At 39.3% G+C, this 12,234-nt stretch overlaps 2 protein-coding genes across 2 annotated transcripts in view; one reads left to right on the top strand and one right to left on the bottom strand.

The window, feature by feature from the left end:
* Positions 1-1,513: 1,513 nt before the first annotated feature.
* LOC124897142 (tRNA ligase 1-like) lies at positions 1,514-12,223 on the top strand (the record flags this gene model as incomplete). Its single annotated transcript, XM_047409649.1, is given in 6 exon segments — positions 1,514-1,642; positions 4,303-4,364; positions 4,443-4,607; positions 6,195-6,355; positions 6,503-6,534; positions 8,535-12,223. Coding segments are annotated over 6 exon segments (686 nt in total), but the record flags the coding sequence as incomplete, so codon positions are not given.
* LOC124896868 (tRNA ligase 1-like) overlaps positions 11,903-12,234 on the bottom strand; it is a gene marked incomplete at its 5' end in the record, with an annotated part of 12,243 nt that continues 11,911 nt past the window's right edge. Inside the window, 1 exon segment of the mRNA XM_047408723.1 lies at positions 11,903-11,923. Within this exon segment, the coding sequence (XP_047264679.1) occupies positions 11,903-11,923 (21 nt within the window).

Raw genomic sequence — 12,234 nt, 5'->3', positions numbered from 1 at the left:
TCTAACCATATCAAACTCGAGACCAGTGATTATTGCACAATTACATCTACACAAATTAAAGGATGGATGATCCCTCTAAAGGTTGTGGAGTTTAGAAGGAATTTATAAGATGGGTGATTTAAGAATTTCATCTCATGGTATTATACAAACCAGCCAATATTATCATTGGACCACATAGAGGTGGAATAAACAGAGTGCACAGATTTTTCACTGTTTGGCCTCTTTATCATAAAGCTTCGAGAATGTTGTTTCCTAGACATGGCTAGCTGCATAGTGAGCTATTCTTTTGTGAATATAGATTTGTCTATCGGTATGTCTTATGTGTTGGGTGTGTAGTTATGTTTTACTTGTATTTCAAAACTTTGTTACACCTCCATGTATTTGAGGAAGAACTTGTGTCTTGTCACACCCACGAAAAAATGAGCACGTCAAGGAAAATGAAAGATTTTATACAATGTTGTTCTCTTCTTGCATATGAGATATGAGTAGCAAGAAGATATCATATATTATATGTGTAAGAGGTGGAGATAAGAGTATATTATTTACTTGTCTATTACTATGCTACATGCAGATTTTGGGGATATAGTTTTGGATCTCTTTTGGCATGCTCATGAAGAATGCCAAATGCCTTTAAATGTTTGTTTCGTTACTGGACTTTCAAAAGGTTGTTTGTTTCATTACCGGGCTTGCAAAAGGTAGAAAAAGAAAAAAAAAAATGCAATATTTCTGTAGAAACTAGAAGATATTCTTGTTCTCTTGAAATTTCGTAGCTCCTGTGGGGTTTACAGTTAGTATGGATTGCTGGGTACTATTTCTACAGAATCATATTTTTTTCTAGATTTTCTTCGGTTGTATACCACTTGTATACACTAATATTTAGTTCAACAATCACCTTATCGAAAGAGAAAAAGGAAGATTTAGCGTGAATTTATCACTTTGTTGTGCTAGCACATACATCTACTTTTTCCATCCCTCAGGCCGTTACTTTTGGTACAACTTATCTAAGGTTTTACCTTGGATTTTCCTGTTTCTTTCTTAGCTTCTTCCTTCACTCTCTTTTGCTCTTCAAAGGGCTTATCTCAATCATACATCCTTGCTCTCTGTGTATGTCGTCAGATTCATTCTCGTACTAGAGAAAATTGTGAGGACTCGGCATCTTTTCTGTTTACTTCTTTCAATCAGTAGTTTCATTTGTCATTGTGTTTGGTTATTTTATGGATCTCTAAGAGTATTTTAATTAGAGCTCTAACCATGTCGCTAAAAGCAAAATGTTTCATGTGCTTTTAAATTTTGATTGCTGCTAAAAGTTTTACATCCTTGTGCGAAATGAAATGACAATCTTAAAATATCCATTCTTTCATGCGATTATCTGTATATTTGGGATTGACTTTTGGATATCTCGCATCTGTTTTCTTTCTAATATGTTCACTCGCCTCTGCATTATTTGTTTATGTTGTTTGTACTCGTCTTTGAGGTAGTGTTTCCGCCTTCATACTTCGTTTTTGATGTGCAGGATCAAAAGACCATATAAAAGTGCAGGGTGAAATTTTGGAGGGCCTCGTGGCACGCGTTGTAAAGCGTGAAAGCTCAGAGCACATGGAGTGGGTTTTGAGAGATTTTCCTCCTCCGCCATTAGATGTTGGTAAGCTGATCTTTTCCTATATGATCATACTAAAGAATCTAGACCAATATTTATCCGGATTTACATGTTCTATTTGTATTCTTCATGTAGTGAGAAGATTGTTTTATTTGTGGTGTGATTTTCATTTGAATGGTTAAAGAAACCTAAATGACTGTATGAGCGACCCACATCACCTTGTGACTGAGTTTTTGAAAATGTATCTTCTACTCATCAACTAGTCCTCTGAGTCTTCTGTAATACGCCCAAATTAAACTGCGAATATATTTCACGCGCATTTGGAATAATTTTCATCAACCGTACAAGCAAAAGAATGATATCAATGCTGAGGTGGCTAAAGTGGACTCAGGCATCATGTCAACTATAGAAGGAAGACCTACCAGTAAATAGAAATAGGTAATAGAAATATCCCCTCTCCAATAATTCATGTGAGGCAGCCACAACAGGTTCAACTCTTAATTTTTATTGGTTGTGTGTGCTTTTTATCTATTTCTACTTTTGTGTGTCCTTGATGTGAATACAATAACAACAAACCCAGTGTATTCCCACATAGTGAGGTCTGGGGAGGGTAAGATGTACGCAGTCCATCTCTAAAGAAGTAGAAAGGTTATTTCCGATAGACCCCCGGCTCGAGACACGGAATAATAAACAAATTCATAGTAAAGCATGGGATAAGATGGCATAACATAAATACGACACCCACAAGTAATAGTGAACAGATTCGTAATAAAGCATGAAACAAGGTATCATAACAAGAATAATACCCCCACCAAGTAATGCCCTACACTAGCGACTCAAACTGACCCTAGCCTTCTGCCCTAATTCGCGTCCTCCAGATCTTCCTATCTAGGGTCATGTCCTCAGTGAGCTGTAACTGCTTCATGTCCCGCCTAATCACCTCTCCCCAGTACTTCTTCGGCCTACCCCTACCCCGCCTAAAACTACCCAAAGCTAGCCTCTCACACCTACGAACCGGGGCATCCATGCCCCTCCTCATCACGTGTCCGAACCATCTCTATCGGACTTTCCGTATCTTATTCTTCACTGAAGTCACACCAACCTTCTCCCTGATAGTCTCATTCTGAACTCTATCCCCCCAGTCAGCCCACACATCCAACACAACATCCGCATTTCCGCCACCTTCATTTTTTGAATGTGGGAGTTCTTAACTGGCCAACACTCCGCTCCATATAACATGGTCGGACGGATTGCCACCCTGTAGAATTTGCCTTTAAGCTTGGGCGGCACCTTCTTATCACACAACACCCCAAAGCGAGCTTCCACTTCATCCATCCCGCCCCAATACGGTGCGAGTCATCCTCGTCAATCTCACCGTTACCCTGAATCACGAGCCCGAGATACTTGAAACTATCTCTCTTACATACCACCTGAGATTCCAACTTCACTACCACCTCATTCTCCAGCCTCACGTCATTAAACTTGCATTCCAAATATTTTGTCTTGCTCCTACTCAACCTGAACCCTTTAGACTCAAGAGTTTGTCTCCACACCTCTAATTTATCATTTCCTTCTCCCCCGCATCTCATCAATTAAAATTACATCATTTGCAAAAAACATACACCAAGGCACCTCTTCTTGAATACGCCGCGTCAACATATCCATCACCAAAGCAAACAAAAAGGGACTAAGAGTAGATCCCTGATGCAATCCTGTCAAGATAGTGAAATGCTCTGAGTCTCCTCCCGCCGTCCTCACCTGGGTTTTAGCTCCATCATACATGTCTTTAATTGCTCTGATATATGCCACCGGGACTCCACTTACCTCCAAGCATCTCCAAAGCACCTCCCTGGGGACTTTGTCGTATGCCTTCTCCAAGTCGATAAACACCATGTGCAGGTCCTTCTTCCTTTCCCTATACTATTCCACCAACCTCCGCACCAGGTGAATTGCCTCCGTCGTCGAGTGGCCGGGCATAAATCCAAACTGATTCTCCAAAATAGACACTATCCGTCTCAGCCTCACCTCGACCACTCTCTCCCAAATCTTCATAAAGTGACTCAATAACTTAATACCCCTATAGTTATTGCAACTCTGAATGTCACCCTTGTTCTTATAAAGAGGTATCATAGTACTCCACCTCTAAGCCTCGGGCATTTTCGCCGTTTTGAAAATTCCGTTAAACAATCCAGTCAACCACCTTAAACCAGCCTCGTCAGAAAACTTCCAAAAATCCACAGGTATCTCATCAGGCTCCGTCGCCCTACCCCTTCGCATCCTGCGAACAGCCTCTCTAATCTCCTCTACCTTAAAACGTCTACACTAACTAAAATCCTGACACTCTTTTGAGTGCTCCAGCTCCCCTAACACAATAGCTCTATCCCTTTCGTCATTCAAGAGCCTATGAAAATACGACTGCCATCTATTCTTAATGTGGCCGTCCTCCACCAACACTGTACCATCCTCCCCCTTTGATGTGGAAGTTCATGTAATTAGTGGATAGTCCTGCCAGAAATATGAAGAGCCTCTAGTACTTCTTATTTATTATTTTTATTTTGTATATTATTGGTCGAAGGAGCCTAAATGGAGCGACATAGTCAATGAGGATTCATACCCTAACTTACTTGGGATTCGGGCATATTAGTTGTGAGACAATTGGCTTTAATTTTTGTTTTGATGTGCATTCGTATTTTTCCTTTTTCTAGAGGGTTTGGACCTGGGACCTACGCTACGTGAAATTTGTGCTGCAAATAGATCAGAAACGCAGGTGATGTCGATGTGGTTCAGCAGCTAAAGTAGTTTCATGTAACCAAAGTACTAAACTCTACGTCTCTTCTACGTGCAGCAAATAAAGGCACTTCTTCAGAGTGCTGGCACGGCTTTCTGCCCAAATTATTTGGACTGGTTTGGAGATGACGATTCTGGCTCACATTCAAGAAATGCTGATCGATCTGTTGTCTCAAAGTTCTTACAGTCACATCCTGCTGATTTTTCTACAGGAAAATTACAGGTTTGGGAATTTTTTGAAGTAAAAAAATTAAAAGATCTCCTGATTAATTTTTTGATGTTACTCAGTTACTGTTGGTTGTCTATTTCTTGATAGTCATCGCTGACCTAACCAACTTAGTATCTTCTTACATGTGTTATCACAATCATATTATCATGGTACTGGTTTTTAGAAAGAGAGCTAGCTAGCCCGCTAGTAGTCTTATATTTACCCTAGTTGCTCTTCCCTAATAACCAGCTTATCAGATCACCCTCTTCTTGTAGCATGTTCAACAATACCTCATTTTAGCATAATTTTTTTCGCGATGATGATTGCTAATTGCTTCACGGAGAAGTATGAATACAGAAACCATGGTTGGTGATGTAGGAGAAATAAATTGTAGTATTGGAGATATTATTTTTTTACTTGTAAAAGAAAACTGAGGGAGATAATACATCCTAAAAGGAAGTCGTAATAGTGGAAGTATCTCATGCTTTCCTGTCACAAAATCCCATAGCTTTACTTCTACGTTCTCCCTTTTTAACTTACTAGTATTCGTATCTACACGATGGGCGGTTGATAATAAAAAAATTGATCACGGCAAATTTTATATGTGAAAGTATCAACTGTCAAATATGTAAGATAATCGTCGAGTCTTCGAATTCAACAATTCAACTATTCACCAGGTCTTTAATGGATATTTCTAATGATTTTTTATCAAAGTTATAGCAAAAATGTTTCCACTAACCTTCAAACTTTTCTAGTGCTAACTGATGCTCTGTTGTAAAATAGAACCCAACGGATGTTTGGAACCACTTGTGAAGAGATCAAATTTTTACCAAATAACTACCAAGCTAGGTTGATCTCTTTTCCAAGCAAGTAGTCAAAGGAACATATTCTCCTCAATTTTTTTTTGCAAAATGCAAAATGTCCAAAATGGAAAGCACATCATTCAATTTGAATAAGGGAGTCGTACTATTATGTTGTAAATTTGGTGTTGATGTTTTGATCATCCTTTAGTTTTGCTCCCTATTGTAGATGACTTTTGAATCTATGTATATGTCTGATTCTTTGTAACGGTATTGGTCGAGCTGAAAATGAATGGTTGCCAGAGGAGAAGTAAAATTTTTCTTTCATTTAGCTGCACAAAACAACAGGAAGGAATGAACGAATAACTTCCCCATGAAAAAGTAAATCGATGAGTCTGTCTCCCTCTTCACATCATTTTCACACCTCTCTGTGAGGTTGAGCATGGTTTTCAGGAACTATAGATGTGTTATTCACTAATTGTATGCGCCTTTTTTTCTCATACATGAAAAAGGTTGTGTTTTCCTCTCTCTTGCTAAATTGGTCCTGTCTTTTGTCATTACTTAATATGTTCTCACTTGACATGCATTCGCTGTTCCCTTTCTTTTCCTCCTCTTGTTGTTTCGAACGAACACTTTCTGATTGTGCTCATGGAACTACGTGGATTAGTCTTGGTGTGTGGCTTAACTGATTTGTGCCTTTTTCTCTTGATTCCGAAGACCTGATAGATAGTTGTAAGGTTTTAGCTATATCTTTAGTCTCAACTTTGTTAACCATCATTTGGGATGTACTCATTTTCTTCAGGAAATGGTTCGTTTGATGAGGGAAAAGCGCTTTCCTGCTGCCTTCAAGTGTCACTATAACTTCCATAAAATTAATGATTTATCGAGTGACAACCTGCCTTTCAAAATGGTGATCCATGTATATAGTGATTCAGGTTTTCGCCGGTACCAGAAAGAGATGAGGTCTACTTCTAACTATTGCAACAGTATTTTTTCACTACGTCTCTCATTTTCACATCATTCCAGCAAAATAATGTTTAGCTTTTGGGTTCTGCTGCATTTCGCCACATCGTGTGATTTTGTTGATTAAAATAATTCTTGTCATGTCAGGCACAAACCAGGATTGTGGCCTTTGTATCGAGGTAATATTTGTTCATTTATTATTCTCAGCCAAAACTGGAACTGATCTGCTTGCTGCTATAGTTGCTAACTTTTAAAACCTTTTGACATTGAAATGAGACGCCAGTTCCTGTCCTAGTTTATTATGAGGACTCATTTGGTTTGATGGATTGGATAGAACAGTCATGGCATTAAATTGATATTATCTTATCAAGTCTTTGGTTGGTCTTTGAGTCCTGCTTTGCTAATCATGTATACACCATTTGGCATCATTCTATAACCTAATAAAACATGGAATAACAATACTATATGGACTAAACATCAAAGTATAAATTTACCTTTATTTTTTCCTTTAGTCCATCATCGACACCCTCTCAATTTTGTTAAGTTCAAATATAAATGCATATTTTAAATCTTGCCCTTTATATCCCATTTTTAGCACGAAGAACCAAACCCTCCAAAAAAAAAGTCTTACACTTCAGCCCAAAACATGTTGGGGTCGGCTATATGGATTCCCACTTCTCCATTTAAGCTCATTTCAAATCATCATCATCATACTAAATAAAATAAAAATAAGTTTTATATAATATTGTGTGTATACACACACACACATAAAGAACTAAACGTCCAACAAAAAATTATTTGTGCATTGTATACCTGCATTACTAATCCATGTATTGCAGTCCTGCATACTTGTTTCTTAACGAAATGATGCCTAAGAGAACTTGTTAGGAATATGGCCGAAAGTATTCATTCTCCAGAGTTAAAGAGGAATCATCTTCCTCTTCTGTAAGTAAATCAGTGGTTTCTTTTCTGGTGCTTGAGATGAAACTTCTTTTACTCCTTTTTAAGAACAAAGCTATGGTATATAAATAGTCGTATAAAGTTTTGACGCAATACAATTTTAAAAGCCTCCTTTGGGGGAACACAAAGAGTTGCATAGTCATGTCATGGTCACATCTGAACAATCTATAGGACATGAGTGTATGCTTGATTTTTAAGTTCCAATTGAGAAGTAAATATATTTTATGGCCTGTTCTGCAAACTGTTGGCGTCTAAAGTAGAATGGCTAGTTGAATTTGTCGGCAGAAAGTTCCTGATTATTTTAGTCGGGGATTTTATGCGATAAGAAAGTGCCTCCCAAGCTTAAAGGCAAATTCTATAGAGTTGCAGTTCGGCCGGCTATATTGTAAGGAGCGGAGTGTTGGCTAGTTAAGACTTCCCATATCCAAAAGTTGAAGTTGGCGGAAATGAGGATGTTGCGTTGGATGTGTGGTCTTACAAGGGCTGACAAGGTTAGGAATGAGATTATTCGGGAGAAGGTGAGAGTGGTTTCGGTGGAGGAAAAAATGCGGGAAGTGAGGTTGAGATGGTTTGGTCATGTGATGAGGAGGGGCACGGATGCCCCAGTTCGTAGGTGTGAGAGACTATCGTTAGATGGTTTCAAGCGGGGTAGGGATAGACCGAAGAAATACTGGAGAGAAGTGATTAGACGTGACATGGAGCAGTTACATCTCACTGAGGACATGATCCTGGATAGGAAGGTTTGGAGGAAAAATACTAGGATAGAGGGATAAGGTGGGGGGATGAGTCGTAGTCCGTAGTTAGGAGGGTTTTGGTGTCTTTTGTTTGGTAATGTACATTATTTTTGTGGATGTTGTATTGTTGTATCTACGTTAGTTTTATCATGTTTCATGCTTTGAATATTTTTGTATATTGTCCTGTGTTTTGAGCCGGGGGTCTATCGAAAACAACCTCTCTACTTCTTTAGAGGTAGTGGTATGGACTGCGTACATTCTACCCTCCCCAGACTCCACTAGGTGAGAATATACTGGGTTTGTTATTGTTGTTGTTGTTGTTGTTGTTTGTATGTAAGGAAGTTGAAGGTTAAATTGCCAATTCTTATTGCTTTCTTCTCTTCTAGGTCATCAACCTCATACAGATCAGTTTAACCCCCCTCCACCCCTGGTCCTCCTTATATCATTATCTTTTCATTGTGAGTTGCTGATGCAGCTTTTCACAGGCTTTTTCGTTGACCTGGATCTATTCAAGGTCAATGAGAAGAAAAGTGCTGAGATGGTAAGAAGTAGCAATGAAATGGTAAAAAATGAGGAAGAGGACAGCAGTTTAGCTGATGAAGATGCAAATCTGATGGTCTAAGTTGAAATTTCTTACTTACAAGGTAATACAGTTTTTAAATACGCTTTCACTAACAGAGACTTCATGTCACTCTCGCTTGTTGGTGAATTGAAACCTGTTGTTCTGCTGCTCCTAGGGGCATTCTTTTTCAAGTTGTAGTTATCTTTTAAATCAATTGTATTTCTTTAATGCATGCTCATGCAGAATAGAGCCATTTATGAGATAAGTGCCCCTTAATTTGTGCTTACCAACTATAACCAAAACCGTAGGCTTATATGATACTGGAATTGTGGAATCAATTTTGATCGCTTGAAGCTGGCAAGACACCTTCCTAGATTCAACAGTAAACGACATGGACTTGGGATTGATAGATGTTTCCTTTAGGATCCTTTCACCCTCTTATGAGAAATCAAAGTTTGTGGACCATCAGATGTCGAGATGTCGAGCCTACTGCTTAATTTTATTTTAAGAAAAACCTTGATACGATCCTAGGATCGCCCAACCCCTTCACTAGAAGTCAAGTTCGAGGGCTACAAGGTTTATAGGCTGTATCAACCAAAAGAAGGATGTTGGAGCTTGATTTGAGGCCGACCAAGGGATGCCATGAGCCGGAGATCGAGTTGGAAGGCCAAAATGACAAGATTGAGGGAGGAGCTCACTGGTTTGGCGCGACTGGAGGTGCGACGGACCGTCACCAAGGTGACTGGCCGTCACTGTGGCCATCCCAGGAAGCCCCAGGGCAGTAGCCCACTGGTTCAAGTTGACGGCCAAGTTGACCGACCGTCACTGTGGCCGTCACTTGGAGATAGAATGTCAAGTTCGTGGGTTTTTGTTTCTTTTAATGCGTAGGTCACTTTTGGGCCTTAGTTTGGACTATAAATAGAAACTTCTAGGTTATTTTCATTAGTTTTTGTTGAATATTGATGAATTAACACTTGTAAGTGTTGTTGAGTTCTTGTTGAACTTGTTGATTAGAGATGGAGGATGTTAGGAATTTGATATCCTTTCGGTCCCCGTAAGAGCTAGGTGCTTGTGGTAATCATTAACGGAGGTTTTAGGGATCGAAATACCCTTTGATCGCCCTTTAGCTATCATTTTGTGTCTATCTTTCTATCTTTTTATCGGTTAATTATTTGTCTCGTTTTTCATTATTTTCTTTCATTTTTGTGTGGTTTTCGTTTTTCATGGTTTCGCTTGCATCATTTGGTATCAAAGCCGAGCTTAGAATCGTTTCCACGATTCTAGTCTTGGGTTTATTATCTAGAAAATCACAAAAAAAAGTCGTATTCACGTTTTTGGGTTGTGTTGAAATTTTGAGTTTTTGATTTTTGTGTCATTTTGTGTTTCTAGTACTATTTGAGTCGTTATCTAAAATTTGAGTTTAATCCGATAAATTTTGAGTGACTCACCATTGTTGAAGCTTAAACTTGAAGAAAATTCAAATGGATTTGAAGATCTGAAATTATTGGGTGAGTTTTGAGCTATAAAAACTATTGGGGTTTGTTCGGGAGCTTGAAATTATTGAATTCCGAGTTCGTTTGATCGAGGGTCAAAATTTTGACTGTTCTTCAAGTTCAGGCAAGATTTTGATCCAAAAGAATTGAAAAAAAAAGAAGTTGTACTTGTTTATTCTCAAGGAATATTCCCCAAAGAACAAAGGCCCCACAATTTTCTCACCTGGTGCTGGTGCTGGGTGACAGGCATAGTGACGGTCAATCACCATCCCGACGGCCAGTCAACCCTTCTGTCACCCCAAGGCAGCCTCAACCACTTACTGGTTAAGGAGTGACGGCTAGAGTGACGGTCAGTCACCCCTTCAGTCACTTCCATAAAGTTCCGTAAGCTCATTTTAGATTCTTAGTTTCATTTTCCTTGATTCTTAAATATCTTTAACTTGTTGATTCTAACACTAATTAACAACTAGTAATCCATCTACTTAGTTGCTAATTAATTCTTGAGTTCGTTTCTTTCCTCGTCCCATTTCTTTTAGTGCTTTTCTTGTTTTACATTGTCGTAAGTTCTTGGTTCAAGTCCTTAAGTATTTCTTTAAGTCCTTCAAAAACACAATGGCATCTAGGGTTGATAACCAAAGTGCTTCGGGAGAGATAAACTTGGAAGCTATAATGGCGGCCATAATGAATGTGACACGAGATGTAAAGGAAATACGAAGTGAATTGTCGGGATTGAATGGAAGGATGGTTAATATGGAAGGGTGTCTAAACTCCACCACATCAACTCCTCAAAATCTTCATGCTTCATCTAGTGGTCATGCTCATAATACCTCCACTACTATAACTCCAAAAACACTTCACCAAATGCTCAACCCACCGATACAAATACACTAACCTAACCCCCAAATCCCTACTTATCCAAACAACCGGAATCCCGTTTGCCCACTACAACCCCAATTCAATCAAGTCAATTAATAAGCTCCACAAAACCATCCCATCATCCAAAACCAACCACCTCAATCCCAACTAACCACAACTAACCAATCCAAATTGAGGATGTGGAAGGTGAGGAACCTCGTAGAGGAAACGAAAAGTTGGATGAAGTGGCCTTGTTTGCGGAATTTGTACGGAATAGACGAGGAGCTCATGGGGAGGATTTAAAGACCGAGGAGGAAGATTTGGTCCGGTTCCCCATGGAAGAGGAAACTTGGGAAACCGACCCCAAGTTCAAAAAGACCCTCAATGGGACCAAGGAGGCAATATGGGACGAGACACGAGTCTTAACTCCATCAAAATCACTCTTCCTACCTTCAAAGGAACTAGTGATCCATCTGTCTACCTTGATTGGGAGTTCAATGCTATAGGGTCTTCCAACTCAATGAATTAACCGAACACAAGAAGGCCGCCCATCCAATTGCTCAACTCGAAGGGTATGCTTCTACTTGGTGGAGACTAAAAGAGTGCAAAGAGAGAAATGATAATCCCGACCTTTCGGATTGGGATGAATTGAGGGCACTCATGAGAGAGAGGTATGTGACGGAGAGGTTCAAACAAGAGCAACTCACCAAGCTTTATAATTTGCGACAAAGAGGTAGAAGTATGGAAGATTACTGTGAGGAATTCCAAAATTTGATTCCTTGTCTTGAGATTGTCGAACCACCTAATCATTATATGGCTAGATTCAAAGATGGGTTGAACTATGACATTGTTTCTCAATTGGTTATTCATAAGTTTGAACAAATAAAAGATCTTGTATAAGCGGCCATCGAGGTTGAGAGGAACAACAATGCAAAGGAGTCATTCAATAAAGACGACACAACTTCTAATTCATCCGGGTGGAACAAGAACAAGGATTCCAACAAGTCCTATGAGAAAAGGCCCGTTGAGAAGGCTACCCCAAAGTATCCTCAAAGAATTGAAGGTAATCCCTAGTCTAACACCAATCCTAGAGATATTGTTTGTTCTAAGTGTCAATAATGGGGTTAGAGAGCAAGTGAATGCCCCAATCGAAGAAACATAGTTTTTGTGGGAGGTGTTGCCTACTTTGTTGGAGATAAGGTGAACCAAGAAATTGATGGTGAGGAAGACTTTGAGGGTGAAGGTGAAGTTGAGATAGGTGAAGGGGAACTTAGT

Source organism: Capsicum annuum, chromosome 3 (assembly GCF_002878395.1).
Source record: "Capsicum annuum cultivar UCD-10X-F1 chromosome 3, UCD10Xv1.1, whole genome shotgun sequence".
Lineage (NCBI taxonomy): Eukaryota > Viridiplantae > Streptophyta > Magnoliopsida > Solanales > Solanaceae > Capsicum > Capsicum annuum.
The sequence above is the reverse complement of the archived record's forward strand: the minus strand, read 5'-3'. Positions and strand labels throughout refer to the sequence as shown.